This window comes from Typopeltis vanoorti, chromosome 8 (assembly GCF_054136105.1).
Source record: "Typopeltis vanoorti isolate ZY-2024b chromosome 8, IOZ_Tvanoo_1.0, whole genome shotgun sequence".
NCBI classification, from domain to species: domain Eukaryota; kingdom Metazoa; phylum Arthropoda; class Arachnida; order Uropygi; family Thelyphonidae; genus Typopeltis; species Typopeltis vanoorti.
This window is the reverse complement of record NC_143556.1, coordinates 121,366,264-121,391,762: the sequence shown is the minus strand read 5'-3', so window position 1 is coordinate 121,391,762 and position 25,499 is coordinate 121,366,264. Positions and strand designations below refer to the sequence as shown.

General features: G+C 35.0%; 1 protein-coding gene across 1 annotated transcript in view; it reads right to left on the bottom strand.

Annotated features, from left to right (window-relative positions):
* Cubn (Cubilin) overlaps positions 1-25,499 on the bottom strand; it is a 2,223,842-nt gene that overhangs the window by 1,475,420 nt on the left and 722,923 nt on the right. Inside the window, exon 22 of the mRNA XM_090396294.1 lies at positions 1,540-1,693. Within this exon, the coding sequence (XP_090252420.1) occupies positions 1,540-1,693 (154 nt within the window). The remainder of the gene's footprint in view (positions 1-1,539; positions 1,694-25,499) is intronic.

The window sequence follows — 25,499 nt, the reverse complement described above, 5'->3', positions numbered from 1 at the left end:
GAGACAAGCAGTCTCATCAGACCTTGATGAGACTCCATCTTGACTACCATATGTAGATCTTATCACCTGGGTTTTAAGGCAATGAGGAAGAGATGGAAGTGAACAAGATGCAAGTAGCCAAGAAGGTATCAAGTCTATGAAATGAACCTTACAAGAACAGGTTTGAAGTTTCCTAGGTTATAGAAATTGGTTGATAGGCAGAAAGGGGGTGATATGATTGAAGCATAAAAATTACTGAAAAGTTTTTACAAGATTAATACAGAGGAAATTTTAAATAAGGTATTAGAAACTGAGGAAGAGTGAAGTTAGCACTGGTGTTAGAACTAAATTTCTTTTGCTTGGAGAGTGATGAATAATTTGAAGAGGTGGCCAGAGTCTGTTGTGTGTGACATAATTGTGAATGAGTTCAAAGCAGATACTGCACAAATGTTGGATAAACCTTGGCATGATGTTTAGACTCCCTCAATGAGTCTAAGGACTTCATGGAGTAGCTCGTAATAATAATAATAATAATACATTTCTTTACATTCTGATTTCTTTATATTACTCAATTTGTATTTACAAACTTATATCCAAGTCACTATCTTCCTTAGTTCTAATCTACCCTTATCCCCATTTTCTAACCTTTATTAATCAAACCATTATCATCTTTTTTCCCTGATATTTTTTGAATAACTGGTTATATTCTACTGTGCCCTAATATTCCCCTTCAAACTCCCCGCCCCTCTGATTTATAGGTCCTCTTTTTATTTAATAATTGGGAAATTTTGAAGGAGGTGGAAGTGGAATCAAGGAATGGGGAATGGTGGTGTTGAACAAAGACTTGATGTCTATGGGTCATATTGCAAAAATTGTAAGCAACACAACAGATTATGGCAATGATTAGGAGTTTAACATACAGAAGCAAAAGATTATGGTTCCCTTGCATAAGGGAGACATAATCTCTTTGCATTTGGGCTGTCCATATGAACTATTGTATGCAAATAGAGTAACTTGGTTTTCAAGGAGAATAAGGGATATGAAAAAAAAAAAAAAACTGAGAAAAATGTGAGATATGAAGATAGAATTAGGGAATGTAAATTGTAGTCTTGTGAATAGAAAAAGAAAGAGCACCAACATAATTGAGACCTATAAGTCTGCGAGATGTTTTATCATAATTAATACATAGCAGATTTTTCATGTAATAGAAAGATAGAAGGGAAGGATAAGGTTAGAACTGTATAGAGATTGCTGCAAGTGAAAAAACTGTGAATATATTTCAGGTATGGTTCAAAGATTTTTTTTTTTCTTTTTTGTGTATGTAACTCCTGAAATTAGTCATGTGACTCCATGAAGGTCAGGTGTTAATAATAATAATAATTTCATAAGTTACTGTAGAAATTTAAGTTTATCATCTTAACAAAAAATATGTGAGTTTTATTTATGAGTATTCTGCCACATCAGAAATATAATCAAATAAGCTGTTAAAATTCAAGACAAGGATTTATACAAAATTTCACCACAAAAAATATTTCAAATAAAGAAATGCAAAATACCTACCAATATCCAGAGAGCTATAATTTGCTAAGAAACCATGGTTCTGAACAGAGCCATCAGTCACAAATTTCATGTAGAGATGATTGTAAGAACTGGTAATTGGATCAGGTGGAACATCACCACATAAGTGAGCCAATACAGCATCATCATCCTTTATCTAAAAATAAGATTTTGAACTTTTATTATTATTATTATTATTATTCAGGACCTCCATGGAATCACAAGACACAATGCAGGAGGCCCACCCTAGATAACAAAGTCAAGCATTTCACTTCTTAAATTCATTCATTGTTCATGCTATCCTAGGGTGACCAGATTAAAAATTTGGTTTTGGGGTATTCATGGTAAGGATTTGGGGTATTCATGATTAGGTTTTGGGGTATCCATTCTTGGCCTTGGGGATAATCGCACTATCAAACATAAAGAACGAACAATTATAATAAGATTATTTTATTTCTATAAGGATTTGGGGTATCCATTCTTGGCCTTAGGGATAATCGCACTATCAAACATAAAGAACAATTATAATAAGATTATTTTATTTCTATAAGGATTTGGGGTATCCATTCTTGGCCGTAGGGATAATCGCACTATCAAACATAAAGAACGAACAATTATAATAAGATTATTTTATTTCTATATTTGTAGATTTTCACAATATACAAATGCATGAAACACAGAGTTGGTCAAATTTTGGTACAATTAGTCAAATTCATGCCTTTAAATAGTCTTTAAACAAAATTAAAATATTTTATTTTGGCAGTTATGAACACTAATGTAAACTTTTAAAAATATTCTCATGATATGCTTTGCATAATCATTTACAATATAAATTCAGTAAACCTGATTTATTTTATCAAAAGAGACGTATTCACCTAACAATATTTTTATTCGAGCAAATTTCTTTTAGCAATTTTTCATTTTTTAATACAACTGCATAAAATTCTTTGCATGACATACTGTAATTGGTTTTCACCAGTAATTCTCCCTCAACAGTTTTTAGGTGTAATCTGTTCCTATCCTTTTTCCAAGAGTTGAACAAGAGCTAAATACTCATTCACTCATTGCATTTGAGTGAGGCAAAGCAAAAACAAAATTAATAATTTTTTCAATATTAGGTACATCGTATGCATTTAAAAATTTTATCCAAATATCTGTGATATTTTTGAGTTCTTTTGTGTCAATATTTTTATGGAACGATTTTAACAGGACGTACTCTTCATATAGCAAATCAATATTAATATTGGAAATTTTAAATAAACATATAACTATAAAGGAAAGATCAAAATGTGCCACTTCATGTAATTTGAATATATTAAGATACTCATACATATTATTTTAAAAACTAAATCTTTTTTCAATATACTGAATTAAAGTTTTCAGAAAATTGTCTGCCCTTTTCTTAAACAAATTTATCTCTACTGGTTTGCGACAAGATTTCAATTTTTGCATAGCAACGAATCCATAAAAATGATCATTTAATTTAGAAAGTAGAGGGCTTCTTAGATTGGCCAATAGGTTAAATAGTTTTATTATAATTGGACCATCCTACTCTAGATTACAAATAATGTTTTGGACATAGGTTGCTGCATTTGAAATGAAAGAAAGGTAGACTTCAGCTAATTCATTCGAAAAAAAAAACTTGTAAAATAGGTGGACATCTTTCCAAAGACAGAAAATAGTTTTTCACTAGCTCAAATTTTTGGTTTAGCTTATCTACTGCTGGTAGGAGTGAAAACCATCTTGTAGGAACATGACGCATTTGATCTGAATATTCTAGGTTGCAAAATTCATAATATTCTTTTAAATTTTCTAACCTTTTACTATGTGAACTAAATTCATTATATGTTTTTAAAATTACACATTCTCTATCAACTTCTAAACAGCTTGTAGTTTTCTTGTTGCATTGTGCGAGACATGGCAAAGACACCCCATATCTATTAAATCCTTATTAAATTTCTTTAATTCTGTAAACACACTCTGATTAATACCAAAATTTATATTAGCATTATTATTGTAAAAATTAACAATCTTCTCGGGATTTAAATTCAGATCCTTCAACTTTTGAAGTAAGTAAAGTGAAATATCCTGAAGTTACTGACTGGCTGTTAAAGAAACTCAAAAAAGTTTTGTTTGAACTCCTCCACTAGATTTAGAAAAATACCTACACATTAAAAGAAACATTTTAATGTTTCCTTTATTAGATGAATCTGTTGCAATTGAAAATGGTTGATTTTCTCCTAAATTCTCGACAACTGTAGAGATACACAGTCTTTTGCTAAAACATTTGTTATTATTTCAGATATTTTTGTTCGGGCGCATGTCAATTGAGAAGCAATTTTTGAATCAGTAAATAATGCTTTGAATAATGAACTCATGCAATCTGATGATCGATAGCTATGTGCATGTTTTACTGTGTGATAGGCAAACGTAACATTGTTCTCGGGGTTTAAATTAAGCTCCTTCAACTTTTGAAGTAAGCAAAGCGAAATATCCTTTGAAGTTTCTGACTGGCTGTTAAAGAAACTCAAAAGTTTTGTTTGAACTCCTCCACTAGATTTAGAAAAATACCTACACATTAAAGGAAACATTTTAATGTTTCCTTTATTTGATGAATCTGTTGTAATTGAGAAAATGACTGATTTTCTCCTAAATTCTCAACAACTGTAGATACACAGTGTTTTACTAAAACATTTGTTATTATTTCAGATATTTTTGTTGGGACACATGTCAATTGAGAAGCAAATTTTTGAATCGCTAAATAATGTTTTGAATAATGAACTCATGCAATCTGATGATCAATAGCTACGTGCATGTTTCACTGTGTGATAGGCAAACATAGCTTCGGCAGCAACAGACTTTTGTTCTTCAGTCGAAACTAATGACGACATCAAGGAAATAAAAAATGATAATACTTTACCTTTTTTATGCTTATTACTTAGTATATACTTTTTAAGGTCATAAATACATCCATTTATTACGAAAATTCACTTTTGACTACTTGGTGGCATTCACAGTAAAGGCAATAGTCAATATTTATTTATTGAGCAAAATTTCTTTATTAAGCAACATGTAATAGAGGGAACAAGAGATTTTTGGATTTGGTCATAGCATCAGCAGAGTTGATAATAACTGAGATGACATCTCTTACACCAGTTGAAGAGAGTAGCCAAGTGGTTTTGACTTGGAAGATGAATAGACATGAAGGAGTATCAAAGAGATGGGAATGTTTGTGGAATTATAAGGCAGGTGATTATAATAGTCTTAGATGTCAACTTGCTGAAGTTTCATGGAGGGAGGAATTGCAAGGACAGGACACCATCAGTGCTTGGGAAATTGAGAAGGAATATTTGTTAGCAGCAATTGTAAGCTGTATTCCACGAGTGAAGAAGAGAACACAATTTGGAGTAAAGTGGATGACAAACAATATTAAACAGGAACTACATGCGAAAAAGAGGCTATTGAAGAGATATAAGGAGACAGGTGAAGAGCAGATGCATGAAGAATATAAGACACAGGCTAGAAGAGAGACTAGTATGGTAAGGAAGGCGAAACTGGAATATGAGAAGAGATTGGCACAAAGATCAAAAGAAAATCCTAGGGAAAATTTTAGCTATGTGGCCAGTAGGAGGAGAAATCACTGTGGAAGAATGACATTGTGGGATAAAAATGGGAATAGAGTGACTGATGAAGAGGACATAGTGGAATTGATCAATGAACACTTTATTGGAGTATTTCAACCTGGAGGAGTAAATATTAATACTAGAAGGACAAGATTCGAGACTTAAAGGTGCAGGAGGAGAGTGTGTTCCAAATACTGAGTACTCTGAATGTCAGTAAAGCTGTGGGACTGGATGGTAATTCACCACAAGTTTTGAGGGAATGTGCTAAAGAACTGACAGCACCTTTGACCTGGTTTTTCAATAAAAGTCTGGCTGCAGGAAATGGAAGGAAGGTAAGATAGTGCCATTGTATAAGAGCAGTAGCAGACTGGAAGTGTCTAATTATAGGTCAGTTTGTGTGTCTTCAGTAGTTGTTAAGATCTTGGAGAAATTAGTGAGGTACCGTATACAGCATTGGGCAGATGAGGGTAATATTATATGTGAGAGTCAACATGGATTTTTGAAGGGGAGCTTTTGTTGTAGCAATATACTAGCCTTTTATAATAAAATTGCAAGAGCAGTAGATGAGAGAAATGATATACTGTCATTTTTTGGACTTAGCAAAAGCATTTGACAGGGTGTCACATGATAAGCTGATATTTAAGTTGCATCACGTAGGTATGCATGTCAGATTGGTGAACTGGATTCAGGATTGGCTGTCCGATAGGTATCAGAGAGGTGTGTATGGTGGGGCAGTTTCAAGGAGGCAGTGGATTATAACTATCATCCCACAGGGCTCAGTACTGGGACCTATATTGTTTAACCATTATATAAATGACACTGTCAGTGGGTTTCAGGGGGATATTCAGTTGTTTGTGGATGATGTGAAGTTGGGAAGGGTTATTAGTAATAGTGCAGATGTTGTAGCCCTGCAAGAGGATTTGAATAAGCTAGACAGATGGGCAAATGAATGGGGATTTCGATTTAATGCAGCAAAATGTAAGGTCTTGAGGTTTGGGACATATCGATGGGATGTTGCATACTCTTTGGGAGGAGCCATACTGGAGGAAGTAGGGGAGACAAGAGATCTGGGTTGATGATTGATAGAAACCTGAAATTTAGGGGACATATTGCAAGGGTAGTGGAGGTAACACAGAGGATTGCTGCAATAATGAGAAGGACACTGACCTGCAGAGATAAAACAGTTATCATACTGTTGTATAAGACTCTGATCAGATCACACTTAGACTATTCTTCTCATATTTGGCACCCAGGATTGAAGGGAGTAAATTAACTGTGGAAAGAGTACAAAGGCCGATAACAAACATGATTTGAGGCCTGTACAATGTTAGTTATGAGGATCGGCTGAGGGAATGTGGACTGCAGAGTTTGGTGGATAGAAGAAGGAGAGGTGATATGATTGAAGCTTTTAAACTGTTGAGAGGTGGTTATAGGGTTGACACTATCGAGTTCTTTCGCATGGTTGAACAGCAGGAAGGAATGATGCCAAGGGGCCATCCCTGGAAGTTACAAAAGGAAACTGTGAACAAGAGGGTGAGGAGTGGTTGAACCATAAAATGCATTACCTGACAGATTGGTGAGAGCGAGAAACGGTCAATGAGTTTAAGGCGTGGTATCGGTTTGTGTTCCTAGGAGGGACCTCCCAGGATGAGTCTTGATAGACTTTGTGTTTCTTAGGATGGGCCTCCTGCGATGAGTCTTTTGACTCCATGGAGGCCTGAATAATAATAATAATACAACGGAACCCCACTCTTCTATTTCAGCTGGTCAGCATCCTCAGTACTACAGCAATCCTCTGGGTTACCTATGCAATATCACCCCTAAACTTCATGTTTCTATCAATCATTACCCCAAGGTTTCTTGTCGCTCATCTCCTGTGGTACATTTCCTCCAATATAGTATGCATCTTCCCATCAATATATCCCAAGCTCAAAACAATATATTAGTTAAATTAAACTAATACCCCCCTTTCACTTGCCCAGGTGAAAACCACATGGTCAATCATTCGTTCTAATTGTAACTGTCCAAAATCACTCTCAGGTTTTAAAATTTTAAAATCTGAGAGTTAAATTTTATATGAAACTCAGTATGAAACTAAGAAAAATAATTGCCAATTAAAAGACTGTACTGGGTGGAAATTAAATTATTTATCCCATCTAAGATTAAAGAAAAAAAAAAGCAGAAATGTATATTAACATGTTCATGTTAAGTGCTCTTGCATGTTTCGCTTCAAGCTGGAAGTCGTTTTACAGTAGGTTATATTCTTTCCATGTCATGCAAGTTCATTTTTACAAACTTTTCAATACACACAGTATGCTAGTGGGAATGTTTTCAGTTAAAGTTTCGTTGTAAACTTAGAACAATAAAACACCAATTATCCTTGGCTCAATTATCCACAAGGTTGGATTAAATGTGATTCTCTGTAGTGCATACAAATTTCATTTTTTTAAAATTCTTGATGTAAGCGGATCCATAAAATAATAAAGTTCAGGAAGGAGATGCAATATTGCATCATCTTTCTAGCAGAACTTATTTGTTATCACTGTTACAGTTCCTGTTATGCTGCCAGAGTGTAGATTCGGAAAAGTAGGGGGAAAATCAAACTCCCGTAGACGTTTGAAGGACACAACAAATATTCCAGGAGATTATTATAATCATAGATCTGCATGGACAACAAGGGATATTTTTGAAAAATGGTGGAAAGACAAATTCATTCCACACGTTAAAACAATTCTCTCTCAGAAAGGTCATCCCCACAAAGCAATTCTGTTATTTCATTCCATTCTCCAGCAGAAAAACTTTCTGCAGAAAATGGCGATAATATAACATCACTAGTTCAACATATTGACCAAGGTGTCAGTGAGACCATGAAATGATTGTATATAAAATCTCTGATGTTGGAATTTATTACAGAAGAGAAAAATTATCTTCTATTTCGGAAGTCCCAAAGAACTAAAGATGCTATCTATAACATTTCTACAGCCTGGACAAAGTTAAAAGTGGAGCAATTGAAAAATCATCCAGAAAATACTGCCCAATAGCTTTGTGATTGCTGAACATAATTTGGAAATTTAAGACTCAAATAATAGTGTAGAAATCAACCATGACATTGTAAAATCAATTCAAAATATTGATGAGGGTTTTCCTGAGCCTTCAGAGTCTAATGATAATCCATATTTCAGCCACAGTGCATCATCTACACCACACATTCTCACACAAGAAGAATTGAAATCTTGTATGCAATCTGGAGCTGTTGAAGACCAAAGCGGAGCTACTGGGATCAATAGTTCTACAATGGAATCTTCTCAAGTAAAATGTTCGAGTGCCTTTGTTTTGCACTCATCATAAGCAAGTTTGCATCTTACTTCTGAAAGGAAGATGATGTTGTGTTTTGCTACAATATAGATGGCTGGCCTGATGAATGCCCTTTGAATTAAATGACCCATACAAGTGGCAACTATTCATCGATTCGTCGAAATTGAGTCTAAAGGCAATGTTGCTGCATAATAAAAACCAGCTTCCATCTGTTCCAGTTGGTTGTCATATGTGTCTTTCTACACAAAAGAAACCTACAATAAACTAAAACAGGTGTTGGAATGTCTTCAATACAGCAAGTATGGCTGGCTTCTCTGTGGTGACTTGAAGGTAGTATCTGTGTTAATGAGTCTCTGCAGCTGGGATATACAAAGTACTGCTATTTTTTTGTGTGAATGGCACAGCCAAACAAGGAATTTGCACTATGTGAAAAGAGACTGGCCTGCAAGGAAATATTTGAAGGTCAGAGAGAAGAATGTGCAACACTCAGCACTGGCAGAAATGCACAAAATTCTGCTACTGCTCCTATACATCAAACTCGGCCTGGTAAAAAAAAAAACTTCATAAAAGCAATGGACTGTACTGGATCAGCTTTCAAGTACCAAGTACCTTGCTGACAAATTCCCTTGACTTAATGAAGTAAAAATTAAAGAGGGAGTTTTTTTGGGTCCTCAGATTCGAGAGCTCTTCATTAATGAGATATTTGACAATCTGCTGCAGGGTGATGAGAAAAAACCTTGGGATGCTTTTTTCCGCTAGAAAATTGCAACGATAGAGAAACGATATGAGGGAAAGTAGTTCACTTCCATGTTGGCTAACTACTGGTGGATGTTCACTAAAGATGATCCCAAGCAGCTATATAAGCGACGGGGAAAGCAACATCAGATACAGAATCGGACACTTACAGTATGTGATAAGTACATATTACACTATTATATAAGAAGCTATTGCAGATCTTTCACAAACCATAGCCAATATTGCATTTTCATTGTCACATTCCTGCTAAGAATCTCAAAATCTATAAGAAATGACTAAAATTAATCTTAGGGACATGATTTTGTAATATTTTGTTGTCCAATGGTGTCAATGAGCATGGTTATGAATCTGGTAATGGGATGGGCTATGCTATGGTGTCAGGCTTTTTTGAGTGTGTCATAATCATCTGTTCACTGAGCATCCACAGATGCTGTATGGTCACTGTGATGCTCAGTGATGTGCTACACCAGGCCTCGCCATTTAGTCCTGCTGTAAGATTTTCTGGTGGCTTCAACTTTCTGAAGATCAGTCAATCCACACACAGACACACACCTTCCCTCCATCTCATTGATTGTCTACCCCTTCCATCATTTTGTATCTAAAATATTTTAACTTTCTTCTGTCAATATCCTTAAGAAGCCTTAAAGTTCTACTGATCTTTTCTAACACCCATTCATTTGTACACCTTTCAGTATATGATATCCTCAACAGCCTTCTGTAACACCATATCTCAAAAGCAGCTATCCTTTGCTGATCTGAAATCTTTAGATTCCAAGTATGACATACATAAGCATCTGTTGGAAAATCAGATGCATCCGAAATCCTCAACTTTGTTCCCATGGAGACAGATCCATCCTTCCTGATTTTAGACAAGTCTCTGACTGTTGTTTTAGCCATTCCTTATCTTCTTCTGATGTCTTCTGAACAGTAATTCTTTGCATTAATAATGGATCTCAGGTATCCAAACTTGCTGATATCCTAAATTCTTTCTCCATTATGGTACACTTGTTTCTATTTCCTTTGAGAACCATAATCTTTGTCTTACTAGGATTGAGTTGAAGTCCTCTGTTATTACTGATCTTGTTAACGTTATCAAGAATTTGTTCTAGTCATTACAGAAGAGTACCACCTATCCTAATTCCTGTCTTGAGCTCATCCAATGCTTCATGCATGATCTCCTCGGCATATATACTAAACAAGTGAGGAGAAAGTAAACATCCTTCTTTAACTCCCTTTCCAAACCAAAGCCAATTGGTTAGTCCAAGAGCTAGTCTTACTATGGCTTCTTGCTCCCTGTACAAGTTAACTATCAACCTGATAGTGTGTTGAAGAAAACACATTCTTTTCATTACTTCCCACAGTTTCATATGTTGAACACAGTCAAAAGCTTTAGAGTAGTCTAAGAAACATATTACCGGTGGAAGTCTATATTCTTTACATTTTTCTATGATCTGTCAAAGCAAAGTATTTGATCTCTGGTGCCCTTACCTTTCCTAAAACCTGCTTGTTCGTCAGGTATGTCTACCTGAACTTTGGCATCAATCCTATTTGGCATGATCTTAAATAAAATTTTACTTAGATGAGATATCAAAGTAATAGTTCTATAGTTCCTGCATACCTTCACATCTCCCTTCTTATGTAATGGTATGAAAACTGATTTCTTCCAATGTCTAGGCCATAATTGTTTTCCATATCCTTGTAATCAATCTATGAAACACTTTTATCTCTCCATCCCCTGTGGCCTTAATTAACTCTGCTAGGATTCTGTCTGCACATATGACCTTACTGCTGTTAAGCTGCTTAACTGCTCTTTCAAACTTCATGACTAAGTGAAGGAGGTTCCAAATCAGAATTTTCCTGGTGAGAGGGCACCTCCAAAATTTCTTTATCCACTCTATAATACATTTTATCAACTCTACTGTACACTTCATCCACTCTATTTTTTATCCACTCTATTGAGTGTATCTGTAAACAGAAAAGAGAAAGTTATCCAACTGGGCCAACTGGATTATAGATGTAAGTATACAAAAAAAGTGAGCAGGTAACTTATTATGTCTATACACAAATACAAGGAGCATTAGAAATAAAGTGGTTCAGATTGTTGCTTTTGTTAATAGGTTGGGGCCTAAAATTTTTGCCCTTAGGGAAACATGGCTTTCAGTGAGATATGTAGTGACTGGAACTGAGTGTAAAGGTATATTATTTTTAGAAATGTCAGAAGAGATATGAGAGGGCAAAGGTACTCCTGATGATACCAGATGACTTGAGTCAAGATAAGGTAAAAACTTATCAAACAATAATGGTATAATATCCCTTGTAGCAATAAGTATGAGACTTTCTGGTGTTAAGAAGAGACAAACAGGTTGAAATATATGGTGTATCTTCCTACAGACATGGCAGTTCAGTTGCTTGAGATGAAAAAATGCATCACAAAATTAACCAGATGGGTACTAAACACGTTATTATTATTATGGGCAATTTAAATTATCTGAAGATTAATTGGGTAGCAGAGAAAAATAATAATAAAGGGAAAGAAGAATTTATTGACATGGTGTGAGATGACTTTCACAAGCAGAATATGAAAGAAGGAAATCATGGCTAAGAAGTGTTTACATTACAGGGTCAGAAGGAGTCTCACTTAAAGACATGACTGTTTTGTCACTTGCTAGTGACTGTGATTATGCTATATTGAACTGGGAAGCAATGAAATATAATGATGTTCCAATTAGGACAGACTACATGCTTACTACAAAGCTGGAAATTATGACAAACTTAGAAAAATACTATTGTTGGCCCCATGGTATTATCAGTCAAAATGGAAAAGATATCATCTTTGCATGGGAGGCTTTAAAAAGGTGTTTTAATGGGACAGCATCTGAACGTAACACTCAAAATTGAAGAATAAATAAGGAAGAGAAATGGATATGCAATCTTATTAAGCAAGAGATTCATAAGAAGATGGCATGAAAGGAATATTGTGTGAATAAAAGTGAGAGGAGGTAATATGGAAAGATAAGTTGGAGGATGAAAAAAGCAATTGGCTATGCAGGTCAAAGGCAACCCAAAAGAATTTTATCATTATGTTGCAATTAACAGAAAAAATGAATGTGGAAGAATAACTTTACCAAATGCAGATAGTGAGTGCCATGCATCAGAAGTAGATGAAACTGTTCAAATTAAGAGTGCTCACATCACTAAGATCTATCAACCTTGTGTGTGTAACATAGTGCACGGTGCTAGTACAACATTGGATGAAAGGCAGAGGTGCACAAGAAGGCGGTTCTACAATTGTTGCATAAATTGGATAAAATTTCAGCAATAGGAACAGCTGGCATATCAGCATCAATGCTAAAATAACATTCAGCTGAAACGGCTAGGCCATTCATATTTTTGTGTCTAATGAGTATAATTATTGATATGTCAATATCTTCAGAATGATTGTGATGCCTTCAGAGAAATTGGCAAAAACACAGATACAGAAACTGAAATATGAATAAATAAATATGACAGAAAATATGAGCAATTTCTCAGCAATTTGCTCATATTTTGTAATAATGTTATAACTGAGTTGGAGAAAGGGAATGTATACATTATGATACTGTATAAACTTTGCTAACATATTCGCTAGGATAGTGCATAAAAAGAAGTCCACACTAAAGCCAATGATCAAGAGCTGCTGAAAGTTTGCTATCATAAAGATGTTTTATTTTTGTAGTAATTAGTGATTTAGATTCTGTTTTGGTGTAATTTTTCCAACCCTAGTTTAACCAGGTGTTTGTGTCTTTGATTTCTAAAAATGTTTTTTGAAGATTGCAGTGAGTGACAACAAAATGGTGGTATGAATAAGACCTGCACGTTAACACAAAAATCAAATGTAATTAACACCAAAGACTTTTTGAGAATGGTTTGGTTGTTTTGAGTAGCAAATGAATAGGTGATTGAAAGTACAGTGGAACCTCGGTTGTCGAACGCCTCTATTCCCAAACAATTCAGTTCCCGAACATATTTTCCGAACAAAAAACACCCCGGTTCTGAACAGAATTTCGGTTCCCAAACACACAAACGGCAACCACGTGCTCTGCGTGCTGAGCTCTAAGGCGGGAAAGTATCAGTTACACAGTGCAGACACCTGCTCAAATTTGCTGTGAGTTTTCATGATTTTCTTTGTGTTTTGTTTAACAAAACACAAAGAAAATCATTTTTTTTTCATAAATTATTATTAATTAAGCCACCACGGGACCGCAGAAGAATAGCGATAGCAGCAAAGAGAAAAGAAAAGTTGTTAGAACCACGATAGAGATGGAAAAAAAATCATATCCAAACATGAAAATGGCGTTCATGTCTCAGATCTTGCTAGGCAGTTCGGTATGGTGAAATCAACGATCAGTACAATACTCAAAAATAAAGAGGCGCTCAATTTTCGTCTATATTTTATCTATTTATTGTGTTTATTCTTTTTATGTAAGATTTTATGCATTTTCATTATGTTTGTATACGATCTTATGTACGAAGTACTGTTGTAAAGGTTTAAATAAACAATCATCTGGGGTTCGGGAACGGATTAATCCATTTTACATTAATTCTTATGGGAAAATGGTTTCAGTTTTCGAACAATTCAGTTTCCGAACAGCCTTCGGGAACGAATTAAGTTCGACAACTGAGGTTCCACTGTAGACAGTGTTTTGTGGAGAGACTGAAAGACAAGAAAAGGTATGCACACTAAGAAGTTGCAGAGCTTCGAGAAGAGGAGGAAGGGGGGGGGGGATATGAATGAAACATATAAGCTAGGTCAGGGGTTGTTATCTAGTTGACATGGAAGAGATTTTTCAGAGAATGGGAGAATGGCATGATATTCCCATGCTTTCTCAACTAATTGTCGTAGAGTGAAGATCTGATCCTGACAGCTTCTATTTGGCCTGAATCCAGCTTGTTCTTCACCAAGCTTTTCTTCCACAATTCTTCTCAACCATTTCTCAAGTATACTGGCATAAATCTTGCCAGTATCCTTGAGAAATAAAACTGAATGTGAGAATTACAGAGTAATTCTCACATTCAGTTTTATTTCACTTTTTATATATGTACTAATCAGTTTTCATGGTCACTATTAAAGCTCTACTCCAATCATCAGAATTCGTCCCTCTGTCCAGGCCTTCTGAACTATGCAGTGCAGCCAATGTAAGACTTTTATACCTCCATACTTGAGCATTTCTGGTCGAATATTTCAAGGCCTTTGATGGCTTTTTCTACTTCAAGTATGGATATGTATTCCTGACTGTATGACTGTTGAGTGTTTTTTACCACTGGTAAAAGTGGTAAGTGGTAAGGAGAAGGTTATAAAAGAAAACCAGGAAGTCATTGAGGAGAGTGAAAGGCAACAGTGTGGTTGGAAAATTACTCAGTGTTTTATCAAGGTATGAGAGTAATGATCTGAGATGGATAGTAAGGTTCATGAATTGTGTGTTGTCAAAGAGTTGTCAAAAGAAGGGAGTAGAGTTTGCAAATATCAGATGCATTTCAGGGCAGACCAGATTTGTACAAAAGTGACAGGTTCAATTTAAATGGTTTTGGTGTGAATCAGATGGATACACTGTTGCTAAGAAAGTGTAATGAGTGAGGTAAGCAAGATAGCAAGCAGAGGAAGTAAAAGTTGAAAGAATGATCGGTAGAGAGGAGCTGCTGAAATTGAAGTAGTGGTGAATGGGAATAGTAGTAATGTGAAAGAGAAAAATGAGACAAGAACAAAAATGCAATATGGTCAGGAAATGAGAGTAAAGGTTAGAGTAAGCAGGGAAACATAGCATAAGGACAGTGGATGTTGGAGATAGTAGTGAATGTGTGTATAGGAATGGTCAGTATAGGAAATGGGATGGCCTATGATATAATGGAAGTAGTCATGTCTGAGAAGATATAGAGTGTAAGTGGTAATAAAGGCAATTGGGAATGGTCAGGTGTCAGAAAATCACAATCAACAAGGCATGGGTAAGATTGGGTGTAGACATAAAAGTGAATTGCTGTGTTTACTTATGAATGCTGGAGCATCACAAATAAAGAAGATGAAATAGTTTCATTCATTGAGTTTACTTGCCCAAAAATTGTTGGCATAAGTGCAATATGGTTGGATAAGAATCATATTCTGACACAAAAATGGAAAGTATGATGATTTTCATGAGGATAGAAAGGGCAAAAAGGGAGAGGGAGTGCTGCTGATGATAGCAGGTAAATTATGTCCAAACAAACTGGATAAGCAAGGGGGAAAGAGAGGTAATGGTTTTAAGTCACTGTGGTGTGAGCTGGAGGTTGAGAGGAAGAGATATTTAGTCAGATGTTGCTATAGACAGGAATGTGAAGGGTGGTCATGAAGAAATGTATATACCACTTGGGTAAGCAAACAAAGTCAGGGTGATCATTATGGGTGACTGTAATTACGGCATCATAGACATATAAACAATAAACAGATAGTATTTTGGAATTAGAAAAATGAATTTCGTGAGTTCATGAGAAACAAGCATCTTAGGCAATATGTAAGGGAAGGCACGTGAGGTTCGAGAGTTTTAGATCTAATAATTTCATCAGAGGATGTGATTGTGAGCGGTGGAACATTCCCTCCCCCCCTCCCCCCAGCTGGTGAGAGCAACCATGAGTGATCACCAGCCATATGAAGACTTCTGTGAGGAAAGGATATATGTAAAAACTACAAGACTGATGATTATCAGATAGTTCAGATCTATAGTCTAGAATGGAGAGTTAAAGGGGAGGGAGATAACTGCTACATGGGAACTGACCAAGAGATCTGACCAAGGTGTAAATATATTCTGAAGATAAAAAAAAAAAAAAAAAAAAAAAAAAAAAAGGTTGAATAAAGTGTTAAATGGATGAGTGAACGGATTGAGCATAAAATTGGGAACAAGAGTAGTAGTGTGGAAATAGCATAAGATGAATAATAGTAAGAATCGGCTGCATAAGGAGTAAAAAGAGCAGGATAGTAAGGTGAATCAATTGGTAAGATGCAATATGCAAAAGTGCAGCACGAGCAGAAATTAGCAAATCAGGCCAAGAAAAATATTAGAGAGTATTTCCAACAGGTGGCAAAGAGAAGGAAGAATGATTATGTTGTTGTTGTTATGTGCCATCCAGTCGTTTTCAACTCTTGTTGATCCTGTGAACAAAGGCTTTCCATCCCATCAGCCTCTTGACCTTTCTTTCGGAAATTGTAAGTGTTTAAGATGATAAGTTCTTTTATGTTGTCCATCCAATCCTTTTGTGGTCTTCCTCTTCTTCTCATTCCCTCAATCTTCCCCAACATAATAGCCTTTTCCAATGATTCATCAGCTCACATAATATGTCCAAAATACGTCAACTTCTGTTTAGCATTCTGTCTTTATATTCTCTAAAACCTTCTTACTGGTTATTCTTGCAGTCCATCAGATTCTTAATAATCTCCTCTACACCCAAAATTCAAATGAATCAATTCACTTTCTATCTTTCTTCTTAATAATTCAGCTTTCACGTCCATACATTGCTACTGGAAATACCAATGCTTTGACATTTATAACTTTCGTGGTCTTACTCACACCTCTATCTTTCAGAATTTTTGTCAGGTTTAACATCGCTTTCTTCCCATGACTATCTTTCTTTTAATTTCATCTTCACATTTACCATCATTTCTGATTCTGTACTCCAGTAAATCATAACTTTCAACAATTTCTATTTTATCTTCCTCTATCATAAATTCATTTAAATTGCCAGAAGCCATCACTTTTGTTTTCCCGATGTTTAAATTAAGCTTGGTTTTGTTTTCCATCTTAACCAAGAGAATCAACTGCACCAGATCTTCGTTAGTTTTGCATATTGAAAACTTTTTTTTTTCTGCCAACTCCAGCTGAATCTTTGTCTAAATCAGCCATTCAAATAACATATTCACTATAAATACTATAAATATTAAAAACATAGGGTGACAATATCTACCGCATCCATTTTTCACTCAAACGCTGTCTATTTCTCCAAAGACTGTTTTCACTGAAGCTTCTTGGTTGTCATTCAGCTCTCTTATCAAGATAATCAGATTTTCAGGTTTCCCATTAATCTTATTACAATCCACAGTCTGCTGTGAACCACACTGATTGTGTGAAAGCTTACTTATAATCAATAAAACAGATGAATATTCCATCTGAAATTCTCTTGTTTTTTCCATAATCCATCTCATGTTTGCTATTTGGTCTCTAGTTCCTCTATCTCTCCTAGAGCCTCCCTGATAGAGAAATCCCACATGGCATTTCTCTATTCACATATGGCTCAAACTTTTGTTGGGCACTTTCAGCATAAATTTACTTGCATGTGAACTTAAAGCGATAATTCTATAAATCGCACAATCTCTGGAATTTGATTTTTTTGGAAGTGGAATGAATACTGATGTTTTCCAATCTCTAGGCCAGTACATTTTCTTCCAAACCTGTTGACAAATTTCAGTCAATATATTCAGTACTTCATCCCCAGCTGCTCTCAGCAATTACACTGACACATCATCAGCTCCAGGAGCTTTTCATTTTGGCAGCTGTTCCATTGCTGATATCACTTCACTCTTCATCATCATAGGTTCCTCAACAAATTCTCTCCTTTCAAATATTATTATTATTTTTATTTTATTTTTTTTTTCGGGCTACTCCAGGGAGTCCTTAGACTCATCGAGGGAGGCCTTAAACATCATGTCCACACAACTATACGACATTCTCACAGTATCTATCATACCTTGCCTTGAACTCGCTCAATGTCATAGCACCCACAACAGACTCTGGCAGCTTATTCCACTCATTTACCACTCTAAAAGTAAAGAACCCAGCTCTAACACCACTGCTAACCACACTCTTGCCCAGCTTCCACAGGTGTCCCCTAGTTCTCCCACCACCAGTCCTGATCTCAAAAATATCCTCTGAATTAATCTTATAGAATCCTTTTAGCAATTTGAATGTCTCAATCATATCTCCTCTTTTCCGCCTATTAACCAGTTTCTGCAACCCACAAATCTTCAACCTGTTCTCATATGGTTCATTCCATAGACCTGCTATCATCTTAGTCACTCGCCTCTGGATCCTCTCCACCTCCTCCCCATCAAGAAGGAACTGAGGTGACCAAATCTGGGCACAGTAGTCAAGATGAGGTCTTATTAAGGCTCGGTACAGAGGTACAATAACTTGTTTGCCTCTGCTCGTCAAGGTATTTTTCAACAACCAAGTGAGTTGATGAGCTGATTTAGCTACTTTCGCAATGTGCCCCCTAAACTTCATCTCCCTATCCACCAACACTCCCAAGTACCCCTCATCAATCTCTTGGAGTACAGTTCCACCCATGTGGTATACTGCTGCTAATCTTTTCACCCCAAAATGCATAACCTTACATTTTGTCACATTAAATTGACATCCATTCTCCTTAGCCCAGAACTCCAATCTATCTAAATCATCCTGTAAGACTTTGACATCTTCTGCATTCACTATCGCCCTCCCCAACTTTGCATTATCAGTGAACAAATGAACTGTTCCACTTAGATCTTTCCCTATATCGTTAATGAACAGATTAAACAGCAGTGGTCCAAGAACAGAACCCTGCGGCACACCACTAGTCACAGGCCGTCTTTTGGACTCCACTCCTGAATAAACCACTCTTTGATATCTCTCCATCAACCACCCACCTATCCATCTCACCAACCCTATATCCATTCCCATATGTTGTAGTTTACGGATTAGAATTCCATGTGGTATCCTGTCAAATGCCTTTGCCAGGTCCAGCAGTATCACTGTAAACCCATTTCCCTTATCCAGTTCAGCCGTCACCTTGTTATAAAACTTGAGCAAGTTACTCAGGCATGATCTACCCTTTACAAAACCATGCTGTCCCCTGTACAGTATCTCATTTTCATCAATCCATTCCTGTATTTTTCTCTTGACTACTTTCTCCAAGACCTTGACAACAACTCCTGATATGCTGATCAGTCAGTAATTTGCAACCATAGTCTTGGATCCTCCTTTATGCAGTGAAACTATTTTCCCCTCTTTCCACGCCTTCGGGACTAAACCAGACCCGAGACTCAGATTAAACAACATGGTCAAGGGCACTGATAATTCCTTAGCCGCTTCACGCAAGACCCGTGCTGGTATACCATCCAATCCCACAGATGTATTCACATTAAGGTTCTGTAATAGACTATTCACCTCCACTTCATTCATCACAATTCCCGTATAAACTAATGGCTCCTTCATTTTTTCAATGCCTCCACCTGGATGATATACTTTTGCAAAGTGCGTGCTTAGTAACTCCACTATATCGACTGGTTCAGTGACCTCCTTACCATCGTCATTCCTTAAAATCATTTTGCCATGTACAGTTTTTTTTTTGCTTGCAGCATACTGAAAAACTGTTTCGGATTCTCTTTTGCTTGCATAACTAGTTTCCTATCATAATCGGCTTTTGCTGTTTTTACCACACTTGTTACCCTTCTGGCCTGCACTTTATACTGTTCATGTGCCTGCAGGTCACCCCTTTCTTTAAATTCCCTCCACAGTTGTTTCTTTTTTTGCAGCTCAAGTTTAATGGTGTTATTCATCCATTTAACCCCTACTTGTTTTACTATTCGGACCCTAGGTATACAATCAGCTATAACCTCCTGTAAATGCTCCTTGACCACTTCCCATGCTCTATCGACGTCCAGCCCTTGCAGCTGTTCATGCCATGGCACTGATCCAAGCAATCTCCTAAGCTTGTCATACTTGCCAGCACGGTATTCCACATATACCCTGTCTTAATCAAAAATTCCACACCTTTAGCGACCTCCCAGGTCAAGACCTTATGATCACTCTCACCAAAAGGTGGCAACATGGTCATATTCATTACAGTCAAATTGTGAGATGCTATTACCAGGTTAAGCACTCTCACACCCCTAGTATTTTCAATTACATGCTGTCTCAGGTAGTTATCACTTAATAATTGAATAAAATCCATTTCCTTCCTCACATGTGTCCTCTCCTACTTCCAATCAATGTTACCATAATTAAAATCCCCCATAATAATTACCCTCCTTCCACTCATTTCATCAATTTGTTTATGCATGTTATCTCCACCATCTATTCCATCACCTGGTCTATAGCAGCACCCAACTGTATATTTTATTCTGCCAGTCTCAATCTCATACCAAATAGCCTCAAATGAGCTCCTTTCACTATCCTGTAATACAACTTCAATTTTCCTTGGTTGCAGTTCATCAGCTATCATCAATAATACCCCCCCCCCCATTTTATTCTCTCTGTCCCTCCTAAACACACTATAACCTACACATTCTATCCCACCAACTATATCATCTTTCGTCAGCCATGTTTCACTAATGCCAATAACCTGTAGCCAGGAAGAGCCAATCAAGGCCAAAAATTCTTCCTTCTTGTTCCTAATACTCCTGGCATTAGTATACATGAAATGCAGTGATCCCTTTGTTCCACCCCTATCTTGATGCGTTATTCTAAATGTCCCATTCCCATTTTTTGTTCTTAGTGCTGGCTCAGGTACATTATATACATTTTTACACTCGACTGTCTCACTTATGTCTGCATATCCACTCCTCCACCATCCTTGGTAGTTCTAGTTTCCCTGGTTCTGCACATCCATATTTTCCTTCAATATTATTATTATCTTTCTTAAAAAGATAAAAATCCTCTACATACCCTTTCCATTTTTTTCCCAATGTTTCTTCTTCATCAGCCATTTACCTGAATTGATTTTTACAACTCCTAATCCAGGGATAAATTTCCCTGTAACATCGTATGTAATTTCCCTGTCCGCACTATATATTTTTTTTAGTAAAAATTTGAAAAACTGATATTCCATTTTGTTTCAATTTTGTCTTAATTCTTGGAACTACTGTCTGTACTCTTGTTTAATTGTAACTATATAATAAAATAAATTCTATTTTCATTTTTGTTTTTCAAATAGACTGCTTCAAATAAAGGCGGCATAAACGGTTAAGGAACCAATGAAATTCTTGTAACCTTCAGTATCCTTTATCCTTTGTTATGGTTCGGTTGTTGTAATTGTAATTACAAAATAATTGTTTTTATAAAATAATTGTTTTGAATATATATGCATATTTAATATTTTAGCCATGAAATGAACGTACTTGTCCAGGGCAGAAAAAAGAAATAGACGAAAAGAAAACGAAAAATTATCGCTCTCTCAAAAACTCCTTGGAGGTTTTTTTGACTTCATCTTCATCTAAATTTCAGAGCAACAAAGGTCGTCAACCAACATGTGACAAATGAGACGAAAAAGAAGAAGACATTCTAAAAAATTATAACATAATAGAAAACGCTGAATGAAATGAAGAAAATTCTGTGAAGGAAGAAGAACGTGCCAAATATGACAAAACAACCGAGATGTGCAAGACAGAGGAAAATGCTAAAGAAGAAAAAGAACGAGGTGTTGATGTAGATCAACATAAACAACTAAACTCCGATAATTTTCCAAAAGATATTGCTTTATGGCCATGCAAAATATCAGAGAAAATGGTAAATTACTTTATAAATAATAAACCTTGCAATATCGGAGACATAACATCTTTAAAAGTTGAATATCAGAAATCAGACATACTACAGAAATATTTCAAGTGTTGATTTTTACTGTGAAAAAGCAAATGGCAGAAAAGAATATCGAGAATGGCTCATTTTTTCAGAAAGTAGCAAAATGATTTACTGCTATGTTTGCAAACTTTTTACATGTTCTATTACTAAATTTAGTACAGGATACAATGATTGGAAAAATCTTAAATGTGCATTGAAAGAACATGAATGCTCTAAAGAACATATTTTCTCAATGTTGATTTTAAAAGAAAGATTGTCGATAACTGGACATATTGATTCTCATTTGATTAATCAGATTAATATTGAACAAAAATATTGGCGAGTTGTTTTAAAAAGAATTGTAGCCACAGTAAAGTTGTTAGCAAGTTTGGGTTTATGATTTCAGGGGCACAGAGAAGATGAAAATGTTGGTGGTGTTAATAAAATAGGAAATTTTATAGCTTGTATAGAATATTTATCACAGTTCGATGAGTTTATCAAAAATCGTTTAACAAGATATGATAATATCGGAAGCGGGAAGGTTAATTACTTATCTCATATGATATGTGATAAATTTATTGCTTTAATGGGAACTGAAGTAAAGGAGAAATTAATTTTGGAAGTTAGAGAAGCATTGTATTATTCGTTGATCGTCGATTCCACACCCAATGTGAGCCATATAGACCAGCTGATTTACTGCTATGTTTGCAAACTTTTTACATGTTCTATTACTAAATTTAGTACAGGATACTTTTATATTGAGATAAGTAAATAGGAAAGGAGATGTGCTGGAATGTTTTTTTTGGTTTTCTGCAATTAAATAACCATTAAACAAAAAATTTAGACGAACTCGCTTTTAACAATTTAAATGCTCTATTTTTAGATATAAAAAATTTTCGTGGCCAAATATACGACAATGCGGCAAATATGGCTGGCAAATATAATGATCTACAAGCAAGAATTAAGATGTTGAACGAATCAACAATTTTCATTCCATGTTCCACTCACACACTTAACATTATTGGAAACTCTGCTGCAGAAGCTTGTTCAAAGGCTGTTTATTATTTCGATTTCGTACAGAACGTATATAATTTTTTTTCTAAATCTATGCAACAATGGAATTTACTTATAGACAGTTTTGCCGATACCAATTCCAAACATATTAAAAGAATCAGCAACGCAAGATGGTCATCACGAGCTGATGCCGTATCTGCTTTGCAATTAAATTATAAACATATTAAAACTGTTATTATTAAAATAGGCAAAAATGAACTAGAAAAACAAGATAATAGATTGCAAGCCAAAACATTGTCAAAATATTTCGATAAATATGAAATTGCAATGTTAACAATACTGTGACAGATTTGAACTTCTTGAATCATGAGATTCAAGAAGTTCAAACACATTTGTTGCAATGTGCAAAACTTTTAAAATCTTTGCATAATTTTATAATGGATGTATGAAATGATTTTGAAACCATAGAACGACAAGCAAATCTATTAACTGATGAAACAAATTATGAAATAAACCGGATAAAGAAACAAAAAAGACATTTTGATGAATTAAATACAGCATCAAATAAAACGAACAAGACAATTCTAACAGGTCACAAATTGTTCATTGTAGAAACTCATAATATGATTTGTGATAGATTGAGAACCGAAATTTCCACCAAAATTAATATGTATTCTAAAGTGTTAAGTCATTTTCAATTATTTTTTGATCACGATATGAGTAAAGATGAAGATTGCATTTCTAAATTTTGAAATATATATAAGAATGATGTTGAAATTAGCTATTTCAATGATGAAGTACAGCATTTCTTAAAATACATAAAAGAAGAAAAAATCACATGTCCATTCCAAATGTAAAAAATAATCATTAATGGATTGCAATCAACTTTTCCAAATGTAGAAACAATACTAAAAATTTTTTTCAAAAATTTTTTGAATAAAAAATTTTTGAAAAAATCTTTTAGTTTGAAAAAACTTTTTAGTATTAAAAAATTTTTTTCAATACTAAAAATTTTTTCTGTCCTTAAGCGTGTCAAGAATTATTTAAGAAATTCATTAGGGCAAGATCGACTATCATATTTGTCACTGATGTTTATTGAAAATTCTGTATTACAAGAATTAGAATTTGATTTATTAATTGACAAATTTGCTGCTGCAAAAAGTAGAAAATTGCCAGTATAATTTCATAAAATACTTATGTACAAAATACAGACTGTATCTGAATGTGATTATAATATTATCGAATTGTTCCTATAATATGTAATATACAATTAAAGTTACCTACCTATTTTCATATTTATATATATACAAAACATTTTATAATTTTTGTTGTGAAGTAATTATTGTTATGTATGTATGTGTATGCATTGTGCAATTATACATAAAATATTAAAAAAAAATTAAAATGAATTGTTTGTAACTTAATAATTTAAAGGGCCCTGAAAATCGCAAATGCCTCGGGCCCCTTAATGCCTAAATCCGCCACTGAGTGGTAGCTAAAGTTGTCAAAAGTTGACTGCTTTGCTTAAATAAGTTACTCACTCTGATTAATCCAGTGACAGATGAATTGAATAAAGGAAATTTATATATTGAATAAAGGAAAAAGGAACAATATGATATTATAAGACTTTGTAGAGTCATTTATGAGGATACCACACACAATCCTATTATATATACCAGAGCAAAATAATGAATATGAATTTGTTTACATGAGTAAGAGGGTTGATAAAGAACAAACATCAAAGAGTTGTTAGTATGTTGGGCAGTTGAATCAACTATAACCGAAGGTAGAATCGCCAATTGTTTGCTTATGATGCAAAATTACAGAGCGCAACAGATAATAAAGGCGATCTAGAGATATACTTCAGGACAGTGAACAACTACAGTAGTTGCCAGTTCAATACAAAAGTGTAAGTTTATGTTTATGCACTTTCATATTACAAGATTACAAGTTGTGTATTACCCTAATAGAAATATATTGTAAAAAATATACTAGACTATTTTATTTATTTATTTATTTTTATTTTTTGTTAGGCAGAGGAGGCAGGAATAATGGAGAAAATGGTTTAGAGATTACTGCGCTATAATCTCATTACATTGATTTCTTGGGGAGATAAAGGGAATTGTATGATGGTGGAAAGAAAAGAGACCAACATGATACCAGGACTGTACAATTCTCCCGAGAATAAATCATAAATCACTAAAAGAGGAAAAAGACAGACAGTGATATGATAAAAATATGTTATTAAAGGCATTTCACAAGAGAGTTGAAAAGGAAATTTTTCAATAGATGACAAGAGGTGAAAGAATGCTGGTCATCCTTGTAAGTTATGTTTAAGGGTGTCATTTAGCAAAGGCATGGGGCCAGATTTTTTGTTTGAAAGAGTGGTGAATGTGTAGAATGAATTTGCCAGAAGTCACGTTTTATCAGCGAATCTGTTTAAAGAGAGGTATGACAGGCATGAATATTCCGAGTGTGCTAGGTGTGCGGTGCTCATCCACGAAATATCAGTATCACTGATATTATATTTTTGCATTTATTCCCATTAAAGACTCTCCCAATTGTTTGCAGACTTCGTGCGATTCATAGACAAGTATGTCAACCAATCCAATTGGATGTTGTCACTTGTCATGAGTTAAGCGCTTTCCATATCCAATGGCTG